Genomic DNA, 27,945 nt, shown 5'->3' on the forward strand with positions numbered 1-27,945 from the left:
TAGCTAATCTTAAATGACTGTTCAGCACAGAAATGAAGCCCAACAATCATGTTTTACAGTCCTGTGGTCTCAGCCTCAGATACTTATCAAATCACACAAAGCTCATGTAGAAACAAATGTACAAAATATGTTCTCCTTCATTTCTGTCAAACAAAGCTGTATGAAACGTTTCCAGCTGTTAGTATCATGGTTGCTAAGCAACTTGGGCAGCGCGATGGAGGCCAGTCCGTCCCATTTCACAAGCCTACAAGCGTCGCACTTCCGGCCTCAGCAGTCTTTGAGTACGCGGCCCTTGAGGACCGTTAAGGCTGCGTAATTTAAGGCTGCAGACCCTGAATTGGGATAGAGCCATACATACATGTTTTGGTTCGTGCAACTGGTCCGTCGGGTTATTGTCTCCCCAGAAACATTTCCGTTGTGTTTTGTGTGCTTTTGCAGCGTTTTTCTTTTTGCAGGTGTTTTTCTTTTTGCAGTGTTTTTCTTTTTGAAGCGTTTTTCTTTTTGCAGCATTTTTCTTTTTGCAAGTGTTTTCTGAAGTTGCAGTCCGTTTGGCCTCTCAGGGCCACCGTAGTAACACACCCATACATTTGTAGAAAAACAATGGGACAGACAGTCTAAATTATTTGTTGATGATGTCATTTTGTTTATTGCATAATCAAACTGGTTACAGCATTCTCACATTATCAGTGTGTACAGTAAAAAAAAACTAAAGCAGCAACATTCTTAGTGAAATTAAATGAACCCAATTTATGAAGTATTACAGTTTCATGTGTGAGAACAGTTTACATTTTGGATACAGGTTTTTCCAAATGCAGACCTTGTTGACTCTTTAATTTCTCTTTAATGAAATTATGGACTTAATTGGTAGATTGTTATGACCCTGGCCATAATCTGTCTTGGTGGCTGTTTCTTTGTCTGTGTCTTTAAGTCTCTGCAGGTCCCTGATTGGATGAGCTGACGGCTGCTGATTGGCCCCCTGATCATATGGTTGCTTCAAAATCTGTCACCAGCAGTTGTCCCGGGGCAGCCACTGACAGCAGCAGCAGACCTGACCCTGGCCTCCAAAACCTGTGACATTTGTGCCTGTGACTTTTGCGACTTGCTGAGTTCTGTATATAGTGTGCACATTAGTTTTCACTGTAAATAGCACATTGTAAATAGCACTGGAACAGAAGGGGTGAGCTGCCTTATTGTTTTTCCTTGCACAGTTTTCTCAGTTAGGGAGTTAGGTGTAATGCTTGTCTTTTGTTTGGTTTTTGATTTCACATAGGGCTTTAGATAGCACCTCCTCCTGACTTAGCTTGTTTTGTTTGTTATTTTGGCCTTTGTTCACCCCGGAGCTTCATTTTTCAGTGTAGACAAATAAACCACCGTTCACTAAGAAATTGGTTTTCCCTCTGTGTATGGTTTTGGGGACCAGGGCGGGGTCAATCTTTTCAACTCTTATGTTGCGTTCCTGTACCCCTAGACTGGGGCGTAACAAGATCCATCTACTGTAACTGGAAAACTAAACAAAGAGTCGTTAATAGAGAAAATATTCTGGAGCTTAGAAAAGAAACTATTACATGACTTATTTGTAAGTGAGTCATTTCCCGACACCACTCCTGAATGTAGGGTTCCCCCACCCTACTGTTAAGTTTACAGATTCTCACAGTCGTCTTCACCTCTTTGTGTCTGAGGGTTTGTGTTCATTCCTGAAGTGTGGAGGAAGATTTTTAGAGTTCCTAGACAGACTGAATCCTGGAGATTCTGCTCTGTCCTCCTTTTCATCCACATCGTCAGTTGGTCTGAGAGAGAAAACATCAAAGTTAAAGCTTTAAGGTAAATTTCAAAACTTAAATTTAATACTCACTGTAAAACTTTTTATTTGTCATTACATATTGCATTATTTTATAATTAAAACATGAGGAATTCCATTTTGCTATAGTAGCATGCACCCTACTGGCATTGCAGCATTATTTTGAGTGAGCCATTATTTTGGAGTACCGTCACCAAATTGAAGGCCAAGTTTCATATAATGGGGGATGTCAGAAACACAGCACAAAATGGTTGTTCCAAAAAAGACAACCATTTCCTAAGCACTTAAGAACCGTAGGTGGTTTTCTACAGATTTGCACAGTCCAAACAGACTGCACACAGCCAATCTCAGGTCTTATAGGGCTGCCAGTAGGCCAGCATGACTGCACTACACCATCAAGCACAAATTTCCTTACTGGGAATTAGTTTAATTTTAGCAGCTTCAGAATGTGAACTAACATTCAGTCATTAATTTCTTTTTGTTTTTATCTAAAATTCCAGCATAATGATGAACACATTATTAGAGATGGCACAATACCACTTTTTAACGTCCGATTCCGTTACCGATATCATAAATTTGGATATCTGCCGATACCGATATGAAGCTGATATAGTGTATTTTATAATCAATAAAACTTTAAAAAAAAAATATCTGCATTTTGTATAAGTTAATACTCGAGTTTTTAAAAAACAAAACACTAAAGCTATTCTGTTATACCTCTACTTAGTGGAAATATTAAACAAACAAACTAACAGGCCCTCTTCTCTGGGCCTGGACTCACATGTAAAGTCTTTGTCTCGTTCCTTTATTTGAAACTTTATTATTTAAACAGGCCTTCCGTTAATCAACACTTTTGAATTGTTTTGAATTTGCATTATTTATATTGTCTATTTTATTACTCAATGTTTTCTTTATTTTAACCTTTGTGTACAGCGCTTAATAAATAAACCTTACTTACTTACTAATAGGGTTGCCAACTCCCAGCAAAATGCTTAATTAACGTAATCGACTTTAATTTAATGCACGTGTAAAATAAATGCACAGAAATCAATTATTTTTGTAAAAATAATTAAATCGATTCAACATATTTCTTCAACAGAATTGCAGACTGCACAGATGGTAATATAAAGTAATATAGCTTACTAGGGTATATATTAGACTTAATAGTTACTATATACACTAATGGACTTCTATACATTTTACATCCGATGAAAACTTTGGAGGTAAGATTCAACAACAAACAAAACAACACACAAAACAAAACAATTCAAATAATTATTTATTAAAAACTAGACACTTTAAATGATAATAACAAAGAAAAGTATTTCTTTGAGCCCCCATTTCCCTGTTAAAGCCCTACCTGGCCCCCTGGCAAAACTTTGCTACACCCACACCTGCACAGTTACCAACTGCTAGGTATGTAGAAAGTAATATTAAATAAATTCTAACAACAGCTTATCAAGCTTAAACGTTTCTGGTGCAAAGTGGGCAATAAACAAACAAGAGAGACGGGACTCGTGACAGAAAAGCCAATCAGCTAGTCATTGATCAGTTCCATGATTGAAGTAGCAACAGGAGGGGGAGAGAAGGTTGTTAAGCTTACCATGGGAATGCTTTACAAACATTCAGTGATGAATTTACACACTTGGTTTACTTCTCATGGATATCTTTCTCGGAGATGAAATGCTGGTTTGATAGTGAGGCTCCAAATGCTCAACTAGACTGCGAACAGGTCTCACACGCCACAGCGGCTCTATCACGTGACGCATACTGCTCCGACGTGCTAAGGTCATGAGCTGGGTTACGACATGTCGCAAGTTTTGTCAGGTGCTTTTGTGATATTTAATGGATCGCATTACATTTTTTATTTCTCTCCGATATCCGATCCAGTAATTTAGGCCAGGATCGGACCGATACCGATACGTAATATCGGATCACCGACGCAAATGAATACAGAGCTCAACTGAGGGAGCTAAAGGTAATGCCATCAATCAATCGCCTAATCATAATACTAACTGCACCGATAAAATAGTATTATTGTGAACAAAAACATCTTTTTAAAAACATTATTTTGATTTTGTTTTTAAATCTCACTTGTTACTACTAAATGTGATGCCATACTACTAATGACCTACTAATTTTAATTCAGGTGTGTTGCAGCACTTGATCTATAAAGTGAACATCAACCTCAATTTAAAAATAATAGGCTGTGGGGGCGCTTGTGTACACTGATGGAGTAGGACGCACTCTTCTCAGCTCCGCACTTTTCTTCTTTTTTTCCAACAATTTAACGCGACATCGTGCCTCTTTAATTAACTGGTCAACAGCACTACTGCTTTGCATCGACTACGATAAATACTGGACGACATGCCGCCTAAAAAAGATGCAACACACTGCCAGAAAGCAGTAGCTGAAAATTCTGCGAGCACCGACGCCATATTAGCAGCTATCGCTAGCCTAAAAACCTCTATGGAGACCCGCCTTGACACAATTGAGTGTACTTTGTCTATGCTCCAGGCAGATATCCGGTCATCTGAACAGCGTCTAGATCAGGGCTGCCCAATCCCAGTCCTCGAGAGCTACTATCCTGCAGCTTTTGGATACATCCCTACTCCAACACAGCTGAATCAAATGGTTTGATTACCTCTTCAGCATGCCATCATGTTTGGCAAAGGCCTGATAACAAGCCATTCATTTGATTCGGGTGTGTGGGAACAAGGATGCATCTAAAAGCTGCAGGACGGTAGCTCTCGAGGACCGGAATTGGGCACCCCTGGTCTAGATGTTATCGATGAGTCGCTTACTACAATGGACAGCCGTGTTTGTATGCTTGAAGCTACATGCAAGGAACTAAAGGCAGCCACCAATAACCTGCGTGGCAAGCTAGGCCAGATGGAGACGCGCTCATGTCGGGCCAACATTAGGATTGTTGGAGTGAAGGAAGGTGCTGAGGGCGGTAAGCCTGCGGACTTTGTTTCATCCCTGCTGCTGGATGTGTTGGGGAAAGACAACTTTATTAAGCCGATAAAAGTGGAGAGGGCACACTGCACCCTTAGACCAAAACCAACGGCTGGCCAGTGAACGAGGGCTATCATAGCCCAGTTGCATCATGAGAAAGACGTGTGGCATGTCCTGCGTCTGGCACGCCAACGTGCACCGTTGAGCTGCGATGGAGAGAATTTGTCCATCTTCCCTGACTACACTGCGGAGGTCCTTGCACAGGCCTTCAATACGGTCAGGAAAAAGCTTAGTGCCTCCGGAGTGACGTGCAGTCTGCGCTACCCGGCCCAGCTTCGGGTAGTTCACAACAACATCACTAACACCTTCAAGTCTCCTGCTGAAGCTGAACGTTTTGCGGACTCACTGTAATCGTGACCTGGTAATATATTTGTTCATGTTGTTGATGCGGCTGTATTTTTGAACATTCTCACTCTTCTCTTCCTATAGTGAGAGTCGCGATTCGTTCAATCATTTTTTGAATGCTTCTGTGGTGCTAGCTTTCTATCATTGTTGTTTGTTTTTTTTGCTACGACGTCTTAAAACTTTTCTCTATTGTGAAGTACTGAGAACGTTTACATTATAACTTTGGTTATACACAAGTCATTTTATACAGGGAGTGCAGAATTATTAGGCAAATGAGTATTTTGTCCACATCATCCTCTTCATGCATGTTGTCTTACTCCAAGCTTTATAGGCTCGAAAGCCTACTACCAATTAAGCATATTAGGTGATGTGCATCTCTGTAATGAGAAGGGGTGTGGTCTAATGACATCAACACCCTATATCAGGTGTGCATAATTATTAGGCAACGTCCTTTCCTTTGGCAAAATGGGTCAAAAGAAGGACTTGACAGGCTCAGAAAAGTCAAAAATAGTGAGATATCTTGCAGAGGGATGCAGCAGTCTCAAAATTGCAAAGCTTCTGAAGCATGATCATCGAACAATCAAGCGTTTCATTCAAAATAGTTAACAGGGTCGCAAGAAGCGTATGGAAAAACCAAGGCGCAAAATAACTGCCCATGAACTGAGAAAAGTCAAGCGTTCAGCTGCCAAGATGCCACTTGCCACCAGTTTGGCCATATTTCAGAGCTGCAACATCACTGGAGTGCCCAAAAGCACAAGGTGTGCAATACTCAGACACATGGCCATGGTAAGAAAGGCTGAAAGACGACCACCACTGAACAAGACACACAAGCTGAAACATCAAGACTGGGCCAAGAAATATCTCAAGACTGATTTTTCTAAGGTTTTATGGACTGATGAAATGAGAGTGAGTCTTGATGGGCCAGATGGATGGGCCCGTGGCTGGATTGGTAAAGGGCAGAGAGCTCCAGTCCGACTCAGACGCCAGCAAGGTGGAGGTGGAGTACTGGTTTGGGCTGGTATCATCAAAGATGAGCTTGTGGGGCCTTTTCGGGTTGAGGATGGAGTCAAGCTCAACTCCCAGTCCTACTGCCAGTTTCTGGAAGACACCTTCTTCAAGCAGTGGTACAGGAAGAAGTCTGCATCCTTCAAGAAAAACATGATTTTCATGCAGGACAATGCTCCATCACATGCGTCCAAGTACTCCACAGCGTGGCTGGCAAGAAAGGGTATAAAAGAAGAAAAACTAATGACATGGCCACCTTGTTCACCTGATCTGAACCCCATTGAGAACCTGTGGTCCATCATCAAATGTGAGATTTACAAGGAGGGAAAACAGTACACCTCTCTGAACAGTGTCTGGGAGGCTGTGGTTGCTGCTGCACGCAATGTTGATGGTGAACAGATCAAAACACTGATAGAATCCATGGATGGCAGGCTTTTGAGTGTCCTTGCAAAGAAAGGTGGCTATATTGGTTGCTGATTTGTTTTTGTTTTGTTTTTGAATGTCAGAAATGTATATTTGTGAATGTGGAGATGTTATATTGGTTTCACTGGTACAAATAAATAATTGAAATGGGTATATATTTGTTTTTTGTTAAGTTGCCTAATAATTATGCACAGTAATAGTCACCTGCACACACAGATATCCCCCTAAAATAGCTAAAACTAAAAACAAACTAAAAACTACTTCCAAAAACATTCAGCTTTGATATTAATGAGTTTTTTGGGTTCATTGTGAACATGGTTGTTGTTCAATAATAAAATTATTCCTCAAAAATACAACTTGCCTAATAATTCTGCACTCCCTGTATGTTTGTGTCTTTTTTTCTTTTTTTTTACCCAATCAGTCGATTTATGGGTGTAACCAAGGCTGGACTGGGACAAAAAATCGGCCCGGGCATTTTGACTAGAGACCGGCCCACCAGGATAAAGATTGAAAATGTGACGTCATTCAGGGGTAAAACCGCAAAGGATTCTGGGAACTTGTGGCAAGAGGTACTAGCGCACGCAGGCTTTCAATTGAACTCCGTTACACAGCGATAAAAAGAAACACAAAAAATGGCAAGAAGCTGTTGTATTATTAACTGCAACAGCCGGTCGCATGACAGCCACGGGAAGCTGATCGTTTTTTTTTAATCGGTTTACGTCGTTGAAGAGAAATGTTTTAAGCCATGTTTCCGAAGTAAGACCTGACGGATGGTCTGGATATACCAAATATAACGTCTCAGAACACTCCAGCTCACATGTTAGTCTGCTCCAAGCATTCCCACAAAGGTCAGAGTTTTTTAGTCGTTAATACGTCATTTTTCTTAACATAATTGGTGATATAGGTTACAAGCAAGTCTGGCGCTGAACAGAAATTGTCGCGCTATGCTCCTTTGTTTATTGTGCATAAATAGTAAATTGTCCTGACAAAATATTGCGTTTCGCTTCTGTTATTACCATGGTACATTGACAAAAACATATACTTTTATTCACAGGGTAAAACAGTTGTTTTGTATCACTAATTGTCCAGTGTGATTACAACATACAATATTATTGTCACTGCTACATTTCTGTGATGAACCAGAAATTATTTCCACTACTAATTAATTACCGTTGAGTCCTGTACCCATCCGTCAGTAAACTGTACCTGGGCTTGTTGCAGTGACCTGAAGTTACTAAACTTCATGAGTGTATGCACTCACTCCAAGAACCGTGTAATTATAAATATGAGCGTGGTGAAAGTTGGGCAGCACGCTAACGTCTTTTGTCCCTCTGTGTTCTCGTAAGGGTCTGACCCTTTCACACCTTTGATTTTTTCCTCGTATCTTTTCTTTGTCTTTTCATCGAGTCTGTCTTTGTATGGACCGGCATTGTTCTCCTTTTGTTTTGTACATTCCTTTTTTGTGCGGCAAAGAAAAAACAAGAAGGTATTGGAACCGGAGAATGAACGTTTTGCGGTGCTGCAAATGCTTGCATTTGATGCGGTACTTGGATTGTTTTGCCACGAGTTCCCGGCATGCAATGCGTGAAAATCACATGATTGCTAAACAAGGGGGCGGGTGCATTCGGCCTCCTCGGCTGTAATTGGTCCAGCCCAGAGTCGATCATGACCAATTGGCCAATCCAACACCTTTCATTATATATACCCTTCCTTAAAAAAAAAAAAAAAAAATCCATCGGCCTATAAAAACAAAAAATCGCCAGCGGCCCACCGGGCAAATGCCCAGTATGCCCGATGGCCAGTCCAGCTATGGGTGTAACTATTGTTTTGATTAATGGAGTCTGGTGCGGAGCTGCTATACACGAAGGATGTTTTTTTCTCTTTTTCTTTTTTGTTTTTTTGTGCTCCTCTTCCCGGCAGTCCCCTTAATGCACGCTGGGATGGGCCACAGTGGTTCTTGTTCTTTTTTGCGGCCTTTTTCTTTTTGGGGGGTGGGGTTCAGTGTTCTTGTTGTTAATTTTGTTTTATGTTTACATCCTGGAATTTCAAGGGCTTAGGCAGAGCTTTGAAACGTGGGAAGGTTATGTCACATTTGAAGCATTTATCTTCTGATAGAATTTTTCTTCAGGAAACTCATATTCACTCCAATGAACAGAGATGTTTAAGAGCAAATTGGGTGTCGAAGGTTTACTGGTCCACTTTCACATCTAAGGCCAGAGGTGTTGCTATACTCATACGGAAAACCACTCCATTTATATTTGGATCCGTCGTTACTGATCCGGATGGGAGATTTGTTTTGGTCTCTGGGTCCATTAACTCTTTTCCACTGGTCTTGCTAAATATCTATGCCCCTAATTTTGACTGTCCTGACTTCTTTTCCAAAATATTTGACCTAATTTCTGAATATAATATGTCTAATATAATTGGTGGCGATTTTAACTGCTATTTTGATCCTGTTTTAGATAGATTGTCTACAAAAATAGCCCTCACTACTAGATCCACGGCAGTTTTGAACAATCTGGTAAAATCACACAACATGGTAGACGTTTGGAGGCTTCAGCATCCAAATGACAGGCAATATTCCTTTTTTTCACCTGTACATCGTAGCTTTACCAGAATAGATTACGTTGTTACAGATTCTAGACTATTACCCAGTATTATCAGCTCTGCTTATCATCAGATCTTGATTTCTGACCATGCCCCACTTACCATGAAAATAGATTTTAATTTAAAGCCTTGAATTTTCAATTGGAAATTCCATTCTACCCTTCTGTCAAACAAAAACTTCTTAAAACATAACGACAACGGTGAGGTCTCTGATTCCACTCTTTGGGAATCTTTTAAGGCAGCATTGCGTGGCAAGATCATCTCCTTTCAAACATTTTCGAAAAGAACTAGATTAAATCGTCTGTCCCAAATTGAGTCTGAATTATCAACATTAGAGGAGGCACTTCGCCAATCTGATACTGAGGACATATCTAATGCTAATCTAAAACTAAAACTCGAATACAATCATATTTTGGGAACCCAAGTCGGTAGCGATATTATTAAATTGAAACAAAGACACTTTGAGTTGGGAGATAAACCCCATAAATTACTTGCCAGACAATTAAAAGATGTGCAAGCCTATCGCACCATACACAAAATTGCCTCCTCTACCGGTGAATTAATTACTGATCCTAAGCTGATTAACGACAGATTTGTTGAGCTTTTTAGCTTTCTTAACTCTCTGAGTATTCCAACCCTTACAGAATCTGCCACCCAAGCACTTGAAGCTGACTTCAGCATCACAGAAGTCAAAGCTGCTATAGTTTCTTTCCCTAGCTGTAAAGGCTGCGGACCGGATGGGTTCAACATAGAATTTTATAAAGCCCATATTGATATAATCGCTCCACTTTTACTCAGAATGGTGAACTGCTCTATTGCACAGGGCTCTTTCCCTGATAGCATATATGATACCCACGTTTGTCTTCTCCCTAAGAAGGACAGAGACTACAACGAAGCATCTTGTAAATGGTGACGCGCTCCCACAATGCATTGCGGTGTGACGTCAACTCCAAAGCCCTATAGGCTGTGCGAAATTTTGCACTTATAGTATAGCATGTGTAAGTCTCTAACACCAAATCAAACTTGCATGTCAATTTTCAATTTACCAAAATGGAAATGAGGTTTTATGGTTCACGCAAACTATGTTTATGCTATTACAAATATATATATTTTTACCTTTTTATATATTTTCTTTGTGGCAAAAATGCTGACAAAATATACCTACACTAAATGTGTGTAGAAAAATATTGCTAAGCGCACCATGGACTAACTCTTCTCTACTGACCTTAATAAACTGTAGTTTCACGAGATCAGACAGCTGCTTCTTATCTGAATCATGCAGGTTGTTTTTACTCAGGTCTAGATGTGTCAGGTGAGAAGGGTTGGCCTTCAGAGCAGAGACCAGAGTAGCACAGCTGGTATTTGATAAATTACAGCTCTCCAATCTGAATAAAGCAAGCAGATAAAATCACTGATAATTCATTCAGATGATTTCACGTTTTAAATGCGCAGCTCAGGATTACTGCAATCAAAAAATCAATCAGCTTCTGTGAAATGAGTAGTGACTATTCATTCTGTTATCGTGGATCATAATCATCTCAGCTACACACATGCAAAGGTCAGCATGACATTCAAACACATATTCATATCAACAGACATCATGCTGGTGACCTCTGTCAAGTCTCTTACAGGATTACACGATCAGTATGATATAAATATGTTAAACATATAAAAATATGTGTTTTAATGTCGCTTTCTTTGTGTGTGTGTCTCCTTCATTATCTTAAATAAATCAAATTTTCCTTATTTGAAAACAAAGTAAATTTCGGAAAAGAAAAATGAAAATATAATTAAAAGAAAAATTTACAGCTTGATGGATGGAAGTAGAGTGCTTGGGAAATAAACAGATGTGTAAAGACTTGTTTAAAACAAAGCATTATATTGTTTATTAGGCAAATAAACTAAATGATTAAATACTCAGTATTTGCATACAAATAATAACTAAAAAACTATTTTGTATTTCTTGTTTTGGCATTCCTGCTGGCATTCTTTTCCTGCACATGTCTCTTTTGTTAGGGAGTTCCAGATAGTTTCTAGCTGTTTCCAAATTTGATTCCACTATATCCCAAAGCTTCCAATAAGATACAAGTCAGGACTTCATCATGAGATATTTCATACTGAATTTCATGTTTTTCTTTACCCAAGTTCGAGCAGGCACATTGGACTTCTGTAACATTATTGTAATTATAAGTAACAGACTCTAAATTAACTCACATCAGAGTCTCAAGTGTACACTTTGGACTCTCCAGAAAACCACAGAGCTGTATGATCCCTGAATCCTGCAGATTGTTGTCACTCAGGTCTAGATGTTTCAAGTGAGAGGGGTTGGACTTCAAAGCAGAGACTAGAGCAGCACAGCTGATCTCTGACAACCTGCAGTTTTTCAATCTGAATAAAGGAAAAAACAGATAAAGTCATTAATAATTCAAATAGCTGCTTATTATTTCATTTCCATGACCATTGATGACCTATATTGGACAGCAATAGACTCCTTTGTAAGGAGATTAATTTAATTCACAAGTCAAACAACTGAGATATCTCCAGAAATAAAAGCAATCCCATTGAAATAACCTTAGAGTCTGCAGTCTACAGTTTGAACTCTCCAGAGCAGCACATAGCTGCTTCAATGCTGAATCCTTCAGGTGGTTTCCACTCAGATCCAGCTCTGTCAGATGGGAAGGGCTGGACTTCAGAGCTGAGGCCACAATTTCATAGTGAGTTGTTGAGAGCCAACAGTTAGAAAGTCTGTAATGGCAAAAATATTAGAAAACATTATTATAAATAGGACATTTTATATTCATTTTGTACATTTGAGTTGGAGTCTTGCTGTTTGGCATTTTGTTATTTATATCAGTGGTTCATCAGTTCCACTTGGAAAGATGATCTCTTTGCCTGCTGTCAAGCAGTAAAGAAATTAAACCAAACATTTGACAGTGTCAGATCTGAACCTGATTAAATATGATAACAATTAAATATGTGGATGTGGACTTTTAATATCTAAAAACATTCATGATAAATCCTGAATCTGGTTCTACAAAAGTTTTTTTTCCTGTTCCAAGGGTGTTTTTCCTTCCTAATGTTGCCAAATCCTTGCTCATAGGGGGTTGTCTGCTAATTAGGGCTTTCTCTGTATTATTTTAGTGTCTTGACCTTAAAATGTAAAGTGCCTTGAGACAACTGTAAATAACCTGCTGCTCCTGCACATTAAAAATCCAATTTAGGTGGTTCAGCATCTGATTAAAATGACTGTTGAATGCCTCCTAGGTGAGGTGATGTCCAACTGGAAGGAAGCTTTAAAAGAGAGCATTGGGAGGATAAGCATAAGCACAATTATTATCACATCTGGGCTCACCGAAACTTTCTGAAATTCCTCACAGCTGGAATCAATCTCCGCTGTCCCTCGGGTGATGTGTTGTATTTCCCAAGGTCCAACTCATCCAGAACCCCTTCGGACATCTCCAGCATGTAGGCCAGGCCTGAGCAGTGGATCTCAGAGAGTTTCTGCTTTGATCTGTTTTCTGACTTCAGGTACTCTTGGATCTCCTGATGCACTGAGAGGTCATTCATCTCCATCAGACAGTGGAAAATGTTTATGCTCCTGTCAGGAGAGATTTCATAACTATTCATTTTTTTGAGGTTCTTGATGACTCTCTGGATGATTTCTGGTTTGTTCTCTGTCTGACCCAAGAGGCCTCGTAGCAGTGTCTGGGTGGACTCCAGAGAGAGGCCATGAAGGAAACGAACAAAGAGGTCAAGGTGGCCATTTTTACTTTGGAGGGATTTTTCCATGATTCTCCAGAGAAACACATCCAAAGAGGAGCTTTTCATGTCATCATCATCATAATCATCACCGAATAAATGAGGAAAAATATTTATCAGGAAGTCCTCCACCACCTGTGTCTTCCTTTCAGTGTGACAGTGGAACATGTAGACAGCAGCCAGAAACTCCTGAATGCTCAGATGAACAAAGGAGTAGACCGATTTCTGGAAGATCACACACTCTCTTTTGACGATCTCTGTACAAACACCTGAGTACACTAAGGTCTCTGTGACATCCAGACCGCACAGTTCCAGGTCTTCTTGGTAGAACAGGATGTTTCCTTTCTCCAGATGTTCAAAGGCCAGCCTCCCCAACTTCAGGAGAACTTCCCTGTCAGCCTGCATCAGCTCCTGTGGACTCGTCTCATGTCCCTCGAGGTACTTGTTCTTCTTCCTCTTTGTCTGAACCAGCAGGAAGTGTGAGTACATGTCAGTCAGGGTCTTGGGCAGCTCTCCTCTCTGCTCTGTGGTCATGTGCTCCAGAACTGTAGCAGTGATCCAGCAGAAGACTGGGATTCTACACATGATGTGGACGCTCCTGGATGCCCTCATATGTGAGATGATTCCGCTGGACAGCTCTTCATCACTGAATCTCCTCCTGAAGTACTCCTCCTTCTGGGCGTCAGTGAAGCCTTGTACTTCTGTTACCCTGTCAACATATATGGGAGGGATCTGATTGGATGCTGCAGGTCGGGAAGTTATCCAGATGAGAGCGGAGGGAAGCAGATTCCTCTTGAAGAGGTTTGTCAGCAGCCCAATAACTGATGACTTCTGTGTGATATCAGACATGAGCTTCCTGTTGGTGAAATCCAATGAAAGTCTGCTTTCATCCAGGCCGTCAAAGATGAGCAAAAGTTTACAGACAGCGAGCTTCTCTGCTTTGACCTTCTGCAATGCTGGATGGAAAACATGGAGCAGCTCCAGAAGACTGTACTGCTCATCTCTGATCAGGTTCAGCTCCCTGAATGAAAGCAGAATCACCACACTGATGTCTTGGTTCTCCAAACCTTTGGCCCAGTCCAGAGCGAACTTCTGTACTAAGAAAGTCTTTCCAACACCAGCAACGCCATTCGTCAGAACCACTCTGATGGGTCTCTGTTGTTCAGGTAAGGCTTTAAAGATGTCCTGGCACCTGATTGGAGTGTCATAAAGGATCTTGGAAGCTGTCTCCAGCTGCCTCACCTCATGTTGGGTATGAACCTCTTCACTCTGTCCCTCTGTGATGTAGAGCTCAGTGTAGATCCTGTTGAGGAGGGTTCTACTTCCTGTTTCATCAGTTCCTTCAGTCACACGTTCACATCTCCTCCTCAGACTGATCTTATGTTCATCTAATACCTCCTGCAGGACAGCATCTGCTAAATGAAACAATAATCATTGGCCTCATTAACTAATATTTGCATGCACAATTTACACATTTGCATTTGTATTCTTACCTTTCAAAAAAATAAAGTGTTCCCATGCAAAATCAGCATGCCAGATTCATGAAACATGATTACTGGCCTCTTTTGTTCTTACCACTGTGCGTTTGTTAGTACATCAGAGTTGCTCAGAAACAACAGACTAACACAATACAAGAAAAAGAAGAAAAAAGAAGGGTAAGAACCACGAACCCTAATCTATCAATCCCATGTGAGAAGCTCAATGCAGTGGAAAAAAAGAGTGTAGTGTTAAATGTATATTGTCGACATATGACTGGGTGCGTTTTGTTCTTATAGTTTATATAAATAAAGGGGTCACAAGCAAGGACATCAGGTAAAGACAGCATTACAACTGATGTAGGGAGTGGTCAGAGGGAAGTGCAAACAAATTCCGGTACAAAAATATTGATAAATCATGGGTTTTTTTTTTGTGATTTGTGTGTATGCATTGAGACCCAGCCTAACAAAATATAGTGAAAGAAAACAAATATCACAATAAGAAGTCCATTTTTCAGAAATGAGACCATCAGCAGATATATGTTAAGTCTTACTTTATACACTGCTGCTCTTACCGGTAGTCTGGAGTTCAGCTCCGGTTCTGGGTCCACTGATGTCCAAGGAATTCAGACAAAGAATTGTAGATTTGTAGAATTGTACACAGGTTGGTAAGTTTTTTAGAACCATTTCTAATTAAATCATCACTTCAAACAATTGTACATAGGTACAAGTTATTTGGATATGTCACTATTTTTCCATGGTTTGGAAGAAGACCTGAACTGTCATCCTCAGATGAGAGAAAATTAAAGGATATTCCTGCCTGCCATGAACTGGTTTACTGTCCCCTGAGAACCAAATTTTACACCGTCATGGAGTGAGAGTCATAAGCTTCTCTAAAATCTAGGTTGGTACGCAAAACAAAACTAGAATTTAATGAGATAATTAATAAAAAAACAAAATTCTTAGTACAAAGTCTATGCTTACAAAATTATGAACATGGTATTAAATCCAGTCAATTTCTAGTGAACCAACTAAAAATAAATAAAGAAAAAACAACTTGAAATAATCTGCAAAACTCTCTCAAAGAGATTAGAGAAAATAACCCCCTCTTAATTCATCCTGACCAAACTTGTTTCATAAAAGCTAGGCACTCATCAACAAATACACGTAGATTACTTAATTTGATAGACTACTCATACAGTAAAAACATCGAAACTACAATATTTTCTTTAGATGCAGAAAAAGTGTTTGACAGAGTTAACTGGAAATTTCTATTTGCAACTTTACACAAATTTGGTTTTGGAACCTCTTTCATTATCGATCCATCCATCCATCTTCATCCACTTTATCCAAGACCGGGCCGCGGGGGCAGCAGCCTAAGCAAAGAGGCCCAGACCTCCCTCTCCCCAGCCACCTCCTCCAGCTTATCCAGGGGAACACCAAGGCGTTCCCAGGCCAGCCGAGAGATATAATCTCTCCAGCGTGTCCTGGGTCTGCCCCGGGGCCTCCTCCCGGTGGGACATGCCTGGAACACCTCACCCAGGAGGCGCCCAGGGGGCATCCTTGTCAGATGCCCGAACCACCTCAGCTGGCTCCTTTCGATGTGGAGCAGCAGCTGCTCTACTCTGAGCCCCTCCCGGATGGCCGAACTTCTCACCCTATCTCTAAGGGAGAGGCCAGCCACCCTTCGGAGGAAGCTCATTTCTGCCGCTTGTATCCGCGATCTCGTTCTTTCAGTCACTACCCACAGCTCGTGGCCATAGGTGAGGGTAGGGACGTAGATCGACCGGTAAATTGAGAGCTTCGCTTTTACACTCAGCTCCCTCTTCACCACGACGGACCGGTGCAGCGTCTGCATTACTGCAGCTGCAGCCCCAATCCGTCTGTCGATCTCCGGCTCCCTTCTCCCATCACTCGCGAACAAGACCCCGAGATACTTGAACTCCTCCACTTGGGGCAGGAACTCATCACCGACCCGGAGTGGGCACTCCACCCTTTCCCGGCTCAGAACCATGGCCTCAGATTTGGAGGTGCTGATCCTCATTCCCGCTGCTTCACACTCGGCTGCGAACCGTTCTAGTGCGAGCTGGAGGCCCTCACCCGATGAAGCCAACAGAACCACATCATCCGCAAAAATCAGAGATGAGATTCTGAGGCCACCAAAGCGAAAGCCCTCCGCCACTTGGCTGCGCCTAGAAATCCTGTCCATAAAAATTATGAACAGAACCGGAGACAAAGGGCAGCCCTGGCGGAGCCCATCACCCACCGGGAACGAGTCCGACTTATTGCCGGCAATGCGAACCAAGCTCTTGCAACGGTTGTATAGGGATCGAATGGCCCGTAGCAATGGGCCAGACACCCCATACTCCCACAACACCTCCCACAGGACACCCCGAGGGACACGGTCGAATGCCTTCTCTAAGTCCACAAAACACATGTAGACTGGTTGGGCAAACTCCCATGCACCCTCAAGTATCCTGGAGAGGATAAAGAGCTGGTCCAGTGTTTCGCGACCAGGACGAAAACCGCATTGTTCCTCCTGTATCCGAGGTTCGACTAGCGGACGAACTCTCCTTTCCAGCACTCTGGCATAGACTTTCCCAGGGAGGCTGTGGAGTGTGATCCCCCTGTAGTTGGAACACACCCTCCGGTCCCCCTTCTTAAAGATGGGGACCACCACCCCGGTCTGCCAGTCCACAGGTACTGCCCCTGATCTCCACGCAACATTGCAGAGGCGTGTCAACCAGGACAGCCCTACAATGTCCAGAGCCTTCAGGAACTCGGGGCGGACCTCATCAACACCAGGGGCTCTGCCACCAAGGAGTTGTTTAACTGCCTCAGTGACCTCACCCCCGGAAATTGGCGGAGTCATCCCAAGACTCTGCTTCCTCCTCGGAAGACGTGTCAGTGGGATTAAGGAGGTCCTTGAAGTATTCCTTCCACCGCCTGACAATTTTCTCAGTCGACGTCAGCAGCGCTCCGCCAGCACTATACACAGTGCAGGTAGAGCACCGCTTTCCCCTCCTGAGACGCCTGACGGTTTGCCAGAATCTCTTCGAGGCAGTCCGAAAGTCTTTTTCCATGGCCTCTCCGAACTCCTCCCACACCCGAGTTTTTGCTTCAGCCACTGCCCGAGCCGCATTCCGCTTGGCCTGTCGATACCTGTCGGCTGCCTCCGGAGTCCCACAGGCTAACCAAGCCCGATAGGACTCCCTTCACCTCTGGTGTCCACCATTTGGTTCGGGGATTACCACCACGGCAGGCCCAAATCACCTTGCGGTCGCAGCTCAATGCTGCAGCTTCGGCAATGGAGACGCTGAACATGGTCCATTCGGACTCAATGTCCCCAGTCTCCCTCGGAATGCTGTTGAAGCTCTGCTGGAGGTGTGCGTTGAAGATCTCGCGAACTGGGGCCTCTGCTAGACGTTCCCAGCACACCCTCACTACGCGTTTAGGTGCACCAGGTCTGTCCAGCGTCCTCCCCCGCCACCTGATCCAACTCACCACCAGGTGGTGATCAGTTGACAGCTCAGCCCCTCTCTTTACCCGAGTGTCCAGAACATATGGTCGCAGGTCTGCTGATACGATTACAAAATCGATCATCGACCTACGACCTAGAGCGTCCTGGTGCCACGTGCACTTATGGACACTCTTATGTTCGAACAGGGTGTTCGTTATGGCCAAACTGTGATTAGCACAGAAGTCCAATAACAAAGCACCACTCGGGTTCAGATCAGGGAGGCCGTTCCTCCCAATCACGCCCCTCCAGGTCTCGCTGTCGTTACCCACGTGAGCATTGAAGTCTCCCAGCAGGACAACAGAGTCTCCAGGTGGAGCACCTTCCAGCACCCCCCCCCCCAAGGGACTCTAAGAAGGCTGGGTACTCCGAACTGCCACTCGGCGCATAAGCGCAGATGACAGTCAGGACCCGTTCCCCGACCCTAAGGCGCAGGGAACAAACCCTCTCGTCCACCGGGAAAAACCCCAACGTACCGGCAGCAAGCTGAGGGGATATTAGAATACCCACCCCAGCCCGCCGCCTCTCACCAGGGGCAACTCCAGACTGAGACAGAGTCCAGCCCCTCTCCAGGAGACTGGTTCCAGAGCCGAAGCCATGCGTAGAGGTGTGCCCGACTATATCTAGCCGGTACCTTTCAACCTCACGCACTAACTCAGGCTCCTTCCCCACCAGAGAGGTGACATTCCATGTTCCTATTGCCAGTCTTGGCAGCCGGGGGTCAGTCCGCCAGGGCCTCCGCTCCTGGCCGCCACCCGACACACAATGCACCCGACCCCTATGGCGCCTCCTGCGGGTGGTGGGCCTGCGGGAGGATGGGCCCATGTCTCCTCTTCAGGCTGTGCCCGGCCGGGCCCCATGGACTAAGGCCTGGCCACCAGACGCTCACCCTCGGGCACCCTCCCCGGGCCTGGCTCCAGGGCGGGGCCCCGGTAACCCTATCCCGGGCAGGGTAAACTGTTCCCTCGATATTGTTTTCATAAGGGTCTTCTGAATCGCTCTTTGTCTGGTCCCTCACCCAGGACCAATTTGCCATGGGAGACCCTACCAGGGGGCAAAAGCCCCCAGACAACATAGCCCCTGGGATCCCTGGGACACACAAACCGCTCCACCACCTTATCATGGTAGAGGGGTTTGCCCTGGTGGGTTGCAGAGTATGCGGGTGCCTACTGGGGTCAGCGGGGGAGCTGGCCCCAGGGAGGGGCCACTTGCCCCTCCCTTCCTTCCCTCCCCATCTCCAGCTGCCTCCCTTTTCCCGCTCCACCACAATCACCCACACATGCAGGGCCTTGGGGTGGAGGTGTGTCACCAGGGTGCAGGGGAGGCATCCCCCCTCTGTCCCCTTCTGGCTGCCTGTGCCTCAATTTTATCCCACAACTTAGACATTCACATTACTCACATTCTCATAACACATACATATAGGACCTTGGGGGTGGGCACGCTACACGGCATCCAGATGACTTGTAATCTTATGTGCAGCACTTTGTGATTCTCTCTTGAAAGGTGCTATATAAATGAAAATTCATTTATTTATTTATTTATGACCATCAGGATGTACAACCTCACCCCTGGCGCCATTGCTGACCTCTCAATTTTAAATACACGTATACATTGAGGGCTGTCAGGAGGGGCAATGAGCTTACCTGCTGCTCTCTGGCAGGTATCTCCATGCCCTCCTGGGTTTTAAATGCACCTTAGAACACACATGCATCAACATTACATATGAGCGGGCAGAGGGAGGTTTGGAGTCTTCACACCCCCCCGTTCTCTGTTGCCTGTTGGGGCGGGGGAGCTGGGAGGAGGAGTTGGCCATCCGATTAGGGTCTGGAATGTGGTGCCTCCCTGCTGCTGCGGAGTCTGGGCGGTCTTCTTCTCTCCACCCCAGGGAAGAGGGTAACACTACCTGGGTCTGGGTGCAGTTTCCCCCTCCAGGGGCAAGGGTACCTAGCCATGGGGTATAGAGTACACATGGGGAGTGTGATTGTGTGTACAGTGTCTATTTATGTCTGTCTCCACGTTGAGTGAGTGCTGCGTAATTGCATATAATAATAATAATGGATTGCATTTATATAGCGCTTTTCGGGGCCCTCAAAGCGCTGTACAATTCCACTATTCATTCACTCTCACATTCACACACTGGTGGAGGCAAGCTACAGTTGTAGTCACAGCTGCCCTGGGGCAGACTGTAAGAAGCGAGGCTGCCATATCGCGCCATCGGCCCCTCTGGCCATGAGAGCATGAGGGTGGGAATGGATGTTTGTATCTGTGTGTGCCTGTTTGTTTGTGTCTATATGTCAGGTCGGGTATCAGATGCCACCTCTCTAGGGACATCTCAGGCCCTCCAAGGTATTGAGGCCTATCTCCCCCCCACCACTCCCCCTGCCAGTGGCAGACGCCCTCAAACATTGGTGTATTGGTGGTTCTTTGTGTCCGGGGATGGGAGTCCAGGTACGTACCGGCTCACAACTGGTGGTTGCTTGTAGGGGCCTGGAGCCTGGGGCTTGCTCGGGCCCCTTCGGGGGTGTAGTGCCCTCGGCCTCTTGGCCTGGGGCTCAGTCAGTCTGGCACAGCTGGCTGCCGGTGGAGCTCACGGGCACGTCACTGCAACCCCCCGGCTTCTGCTCTGCGGCTACTGAGTGACCCCTCATCTGGGGCTCTCCTCAGCTCTTTCCGGGATAGTGGCATGGTCGCCCCTCCGTTGGTCTTCCTTGGTCTCTTGTGCTCTCAGGGCCTCTGGATGTCTGAAGCCTGGATCCCCTCCATACCTGCTTCATGCCCTGGAGGATGGGGCTATGGCTTCCCACACCCTCTAGCAGATCATTACATGAAGTAACCTTTTAAATACAAGCGCGCTCACGCTCACAGGTGTACACACGGGTGCTCACACACACAAACTACACCCTTTTTGGCTCCTACCTCAAAGCACACTATACACTGTTGATCTTACATGCACAATAATATTCAATATTTAGTATTTACTGTTATATTCACATAGATCATCTCGATGATGTTGTTTATTATATTATTATATATGCTTGTTTATATGCTTGGGAATTCTTTCACGTCATCTTGGTGGCTGTTTATGTTCCTCCCTCTGCTAACCCCAAAGCTGCATGTGACACCATTCACTCTGCCGTAGCCCGGTTACAGACTCAGCACCCGAGTGCCTTTATTGTGATCTCGGGTGACTTCAACCATGTATCACTGGACAATACACTACCAACATTTAGACAATATGTGGACTGTCCCACCAGGGGAGAAGAAATTCTAGACCTACTGTATGCTAATGTCAAGGATGCATACAGCTCCTCCTCCCTCCCCCCACTTACTGTCAGATCATAACCTGATTCACCTCACCCCCCCGCTATGTGCCAATTGTGAGGAGGGAACCTGTGACCACGAGGACTGTTAGGAGGTGGTCAGAGGAGGCCTTAGCAGAACTACAGGGCTGTTTCGAGGTGACCAACTGGGAAACACTCTGTGAGCCTCACGCCGAGGACATCAATGGACTTACTGAGTGTATCACAGACTACATAACTTTCTGCACCGACTCCATTGTTCCAGCTCAGACTGTTCATTGTTACCCAAATAACAAGCCGCGGGTGACTAAGGACATCAAAGCCCTCCTCAACAACAAGAAAAGGGCTTTCAGAGGGGGCAATAAAGAGGAGGTGAGGAAGGTCCAGGTGTTACTAAAGGACAAGATCAGAGAGGCTAAGGACAATTACAGGAGGAAGCTGTAGTGGAAACTCCAGCAGAATAGCATGAGAGAGGTGTGGAGGGGCATGAAGACCATCACTGGATTCAGGCCAACCAACAGCAGGGGAGCTGAGGGAGGTGAGAATAGAGCTAACGAGTTGAATCTGTTTTTCAATAGATTCGACACCACAGTGTCTGCTCACACCCCCACAACCTCACCTGTAGTCTGCCTGGAATCCAGAGCCACACCACTGTGCCAGCCTCTCTCTTCACATGGCGCTGTTGCCTCCTGTGAGATTCCTGACACCCCTCTCCCACCCATCACCTTCACTTAATACCAGGTTGAGATGCAAATGAGGAGACTTCACTCAGGCAAGTCTGCTGGACCAGACGGAGTGAGTCCCCTCGTCCTCAAGACCTGTGCCCCCCAGCTGTGTGCAGTCTTTCATAAACTGTTTATGCTGAGTCTGAGTCTGCAGAGGGTACCAGTGATGTGAAAGACATCATGCCTCGTCCCTGTACCAAAGACGCCACGTCCCAGTGGCCCCCAGGATTACAGGCCCGTGGCACTGACCTCCCACATCATGAAGACCCTGGAAAGGCTCATCCTGGACCAGCTGCGACCCATAGTAAGACCACATCTGGATCCCCTTCAGTTCGCTTATCAGCCTCGTCTCGGAACTGAGGACGCCATCATCTACCTGATCAATCGTGTCTACACCCATCTGGACCAGCCGGTGAGCACTGTGAGGGTCATGTTTTTTGACTTTTCTAGTGCTTTCAATACCATCAGGCCGACCCTCCTGGGTAATAAGTTAGCAGCAATGCTGTTGCATGCTGGGGGTGCAGGCTGAGGGTAGGAGATGCCAACAGACTCAATAAACTAATCCGTAAGGCCAGTAATGTTGTGGGGATGGAGCTGGACTCCCTCAAGGTGGTGTCGGAGAGGCGGATGCTGTCCAAGATAAAGACAATGTTGGATAACACCTCCAACCCACTCCATGACATGCTGGTCAGTCACAGGAGCACGTTCAGTGAGAGACTGAGATTACCGAAAAGCACCACTGAACGACACAGGAAATCTTTCCTGCCTGTGGCCATCTCCCTGTACAACGCATCCACTTAACACACTGGTTACTGCTACAACCACACATGTTTCTTTTCCAGCTATTTATTAATGAGTGACTTATGTGTATATATATTAAAAAAACACCCAGCACGCCCCTGCGGGCGGTTTATCCTTCAAGCTCGGGTCCTCTACCAGAGGCCTGGGAGCTTGAGGGTCCTGCGCAGTATCTTAGCTGTTCCCAGGACTGCGCTCTTCTGGACAGAGATCTCCGATGTTATTCCCGGGATCTGCTGGAGCCACTCGCCTAGCTTGGGAGTCACCGCACCTAGTGCTCCGATTACCACGGGGACCACCGTTACCTTCACCCTCCACATCCTCTCGAGCTCTTCTCTGAGCCCTTGGTTTTTCTCCAGCTTCTCGTGTTCCTTCTTCCTGATATTGCTGTCATTCGGAACCGCTACATCGATCACTACGGCCGTCTTCTTCTGTTTGTCTACCACCACTATGTCTGGTTGGTTAGCCACCACCATTTTGTCCGTCTGTATCTGGAAGTCCCACAGGATCTTAGCTCGGTCATTCTCCACCACCCTTGGGGGCATCTCCCATTTTGGCCTCGGGACTTCCAGGTTATACTCGGCACAGATGTTCCTGTACACTATGCCGGCCACTTGGTTATGGCGTTCCATGTATGCCTTGCCTGCTAGCATCTTGCACCCTGCTGTTATGTGCTGGATTGTCTCTGGGGCATCTTTGCACAGCCTGCACCTGGGGTCTTGCCTGGTGTGATAGACCCCAGCCTCTATGGATCTTGTGCTCAGAGCTTGTTCTTGTGCTGCCATGATTAGTGCCTCTGTGCTGTCTTTCAGTCCAGCTTTGTCCAGCCACTGGTAGGATTTCTGGATATCAGCCACCTCCTCTATCTGCCGGTGGTACATACCGTGCAGGGGCCTGTCCTTCCATGATGGTTCCTCGTCTCCCTCCTCTTTCTTGGGTTTCTGCTGCCTGAGGTATTCACTGAGCACTCGGTCAGTTGGGGCCATCTTCCCAATGTATTCTTGGATGTTCGTTGTCTCATCCTGGACTGTGGTGCTGACACTCACCAGTCCCCGGCCCCCTTCCTTCCGCTTAGCGTACAGCCTCAGGGTGCTGGACTTGGGGTGAAACCCTCCATGCATGGTAAGGAGCTTTCTTGTCTTTATGTCAGTGGCTTCTATCTCCTCCTTTGGCCAGCCTATTACCCCAGCAGGGTACCTGATCACGGGCAGGGCGTACGTGTTGATGGCCCGCATCTTGTTCTTACCATTCAGCTGACTCCTCAGGACTTGCCTGACCCTCTGCAGGTACTTGGTGGTTGCAGCTTTTCTAGCGGCCTCTTCATGGTTCCCATTCGCCTGTGGGATCCCCAGGTACTTGTAACTGTCCTCTATGTCTGCAATGTTGCCTTCTGGTAGTTCAATCCCCTCAGTTCTGACTACCTTCCCTCTCTTTGTTACCATCCGACTACACTTCTCCAGTCCGAACGACATTCCAATGTCATTGCTGTATAGCCTGGTAGTGTGGATCAGTGAATCGATGTCTCGTTCACTCTTGGCATACAGCTTGATGTCATCCATGTACAGGAGGTGGCTGACAACTGCTCCGTTCCGTAGTCGGTATCCGTAGCCAGCCTTGTTAATGATCTCACTGAGGGGGTTCAGGCCTATGCAGAACAGCAGTGGGGACAGAGCATCTCCTTGGTAGATCGCGCACTTGATGGTGACTTGTGCTATGGGCTTGGAGTTGGCCTCTAGTGTTGTGATTCTGATTCTGATTCTGATGAAATAGACCAATACGGCAAGGCTGGGATGGCCCATTTGGTAAAGTAAATCCGTTGGGCATCTTTCTTTGCCTTTAGACAATAACTCTGATGGCAAAAGAACCGAACGGGACAGGTGGAAAAAATCCAAAAAAACCCCAAAACAAACAAAAACAAGAAGAAACGTCCAGCAGAACCAGGCTCAGTATGGCACAGGGAGAGTGGAGAGAGAGAGACAGGACAAAATGGAAACTATGGGAGAGGACACAGCGTTCAAAAATTACTAATGATTAAATGCAAAGTGGGGATAAACACAGCGAAAAAAATGTGCTTAAAAAAAAAAGAAGCTAATTTTATCATTAGAAGCACAGAGCAGCTAAGGTATGGTTCATGGCCAAAAACTGACATTTTAAGCCCAATCCTAAGAGGGTGTCTGTCTCCTGAATCCAAACTAGAAGTTGATTCCGCTCAAGAGGGGCCTGAAAGCTGAAGGCTCTGACTCCCACTTTTAAATACTCTAGGAACAACAAGTAAGCCTACAGTCTGAGAGTGAAGAGCTTAAGAGATAACAGAGTGAATGTGAAAAGTGAATCTGTGTTAACTGTGAGCCGTTTTCACTCCGACCACGTAACATACCCATGACTTTGTGGACTGGTGCCAGCAGAACTACCTCCAGATCAACACTGGTGGTAGACTTCCACAGGCACAAACATCCTGCACTGCAACCACTAAACATTCAAGGCATGGACATTGAGGCTGTGGACAGCTACAGGTACGTTATATTATACTCAGTTGTATATAGCATTTGTATTTGTTTTTATTCTATTGTATATAGCATTTTATTTTATTCTATTCTATTGTGTACAGTTGTGCAAAGTATCTTATTCTTATCCTATTCCAGTGTTTTTCTAATTTTTGCTATGTAACTTTGCACTTTCTACTTTCTGCTGTAACAAAACAAATTTCCCACCTGTGGGACTAATAAAGGTTATCTTATCTTATCTTACCTTATCTGTCATGTCCCGAGGCATTCCTCAGGAACGTGAAAGGTAACCTTCGCGTTCCCATGATGTGCACTGGGTTGTGGATGGAATCCAATAGATTGATGTTTTGGCAGTAATACACATTCCAACGTGTATTCCAGCCCTAGCCCTAATCCTAACCCTAACCTTATCCCTAACCTTAACCACCACCTTAACCGTGTTAGATAGTGTTTTCCAAAGCGATTACAGTAAAATAAATGTGTAGATTCATTCCAAACGCTTCTCATGTTTCTTAATTTTTCCGACCTCATAATATAGGGATGTGTATGCTTATATGGGTGTCCGAAAGCGTAACATACCGAAGATTTGTCACCTAGTGTAAAATTTTACGCTTTGAGAGTAAGAACGTGTTGGAACTGTCGAGCATGGTGGTGATAACATCATGCTTGACAGTTCCACTTTCAGTTAAAAAGCCACAACCTGCTGTCTTAGTTAATTATATGTCAATCTCCAGCCTTCCTTTTATTTCAAAAATTCTTGAAAGAGTAGTTGTCAAACAGCTAACAGATCATCTGCAGAGGAATGGTTTCAGTCGGGTTTCAGAGTGCATCACAGCACAGAAACAGCTTTAGTTAAGGTTACAAATGATCTTATGGCCTCTGGCAGTGGACTCATCTCTGTGCTTGTCCTGCTAGACTTCAGTGAAGTGTTCAATACTGCTGACTGTAATATTTTATTACAGAGATGAGAGCACGCTTTAGGTTTTACAGGTATGGATACCTGGTTTATCTATCCATGAAGCCAGATGACACATAGCAATTGGTAAAACTACAGGAATGTCTCAAATTTCCTGCTTCTACATTCAGCTAAAACACATTTTATTGTACTCTCCCCTAAAAATGTTTGCAATATGGTATCTAACTAGATCCATATTGTGGATTGCATTACTGTGAACCCCAGTAACACTGTGAGGAATTTTAGAGTCGTTTTTGACCAGGATATATCATTCAGACATCCTGTCTCAGAGTAATGCTGAAAAGCTTGTTCATGCATTTGTTACACTAGACTAGGCTGTTCAGGTCACTGAAAGCCTTCAGATGTTTCAAAACGCTGCACTGAGAGTACTCAGGGACTAGAAAGGGAGCATTTTTCTCCCCTATTAGTTTCTCTTCATTGCCTCTCTGTTAAATTCAGAATCAAATTTAGATCAGTCAATCAATCAATCAATCATCCCCCCCCCCCACCACACACACACACTTAAAGAGTAAAATTGGGCTGGATACGCATGAGCCAAGTGAGATAGATTTGTAGATTGCATAAAGTGAATGAAATAATGACGGAGGGCTACATTTAAATTTGTCAGCTTGACCTTGGAAACATGGACACAGTTGGCTGTTCCAACAGAACAATAGGTCCATGCTAGGATTTTGAATTAACTAGCAATTCTGCCAAAAATAATAGTCAAATATCCAGAATTATAGGAAAAAAAATCAGAAAGATAATATAATAAAAAAGAATAGAGCAAAAGTAGAAAAGCACAATGGGGAAACAACTGCTGCCCTTGGAAGAAAGAAAAAACATACAAAAACCAAACAGCACCTGGAAGAGAAAAATATGGGAAGATAAACACAACACAAATCAACAACTGTGTTGTTTTTGTGTGTGAGTGTCTTTGTGTGCGTCTTTTTCACAAATGTGCTTCGTAAAGAGGTTGAGAGGCTGTAATAACCTCGGACCCGAGGGCCCACATGTTAATGACAACCAAGTGCCAACCGAAGCAGATTTAGTGGATTTATATTTAGAAAGTTATTAAAGATGTATGCTGTTTACAGTTACAGTTGCAAACTGTCCTGTTTTAGCTGAGACATCTCGTATAATGAGCAAAATTGGTGCATTGTGATTCTGGCATGCCAGCGTCCCTTATTTGATAGTTAAAAACTTGGCAACCCAACAGCGATCCCACGCTAGAAAAATAACAGTTCAAAGATATCTTTAAAAACTCAGTAACCATGACATTAATGCCAAATGCAAACATCTCATCACAACTACCAGTAGAAACAGTCTCTTACTTTTTGTCTGAAGGGCTAGACTCACCACTGAATGCCAGAGGAACATCTCTGGAAATGCGACGCTTCATAGACAAAAGCCTGGATCCAGTGAAGGATGAGGATCCTGGTCGATCCTTGTCCTTCTTCAGATCACTCATTTTTCAGTCTGAGAGAGGAACAAGCAACACTAAGTGTGTGCACAGAGCAAGAATCATGACAAACACGTTTGTCCAATAATTACCCTGAAGACTAGCAGGACAGGAAATACAACACACACTCACACACAACAACACACTCACACAGACACATACCTATACACACAGTCTAGCCTGTAATAAACCCAGTCGCCCCTGTACCTCATAAATGAACAGATCTCTTACAGTCCACAGAGAGACAGCTGACTC

At 44.6% G+C, this 27,945-nt stretch overlaps 1 protein-coding gene across 1 annotated transcript; it reads right to left on the bottom strand.

The window, feature by feature from the left end:
* Positions 1-645: 645 nt before the first annotated feature.
* zmp:0000001020 (protein NLRC3) lies at positions 646-27,695 on the bottom strand. Its single transcript, XM_076876237.1, is given in 5 exon segments — positions 646-1,787; positions 10,422-10,581; positions 11,411-11,941; positions 12,549-14,367; positions 27,588-27,695. Coding segments are annotated over 5 exon segments (2,562 nt in total). The 5' UTR covers positions 27,631-27,695; the 3' UTR covers positions 646-1,778.
* Positions 27,696-27,945: the final 250 nt, after the last annotated feature.

The sequence above is a fragment of the Maylandia zebra genome, linkage group LG17, assembly GCF_041146795.1.
Source record: "Maylandia zebra isolate NMK-2024a linkage group LG17, Mzebra_GT3a, whole genome shotgun sequence".
Classification (NCBI taxonomy): Eukaryota; Metazoa; Chordata; class Actinopteri; order Cichliformes; family Cichlidae; genus Maylandia; species Maylandia zebra.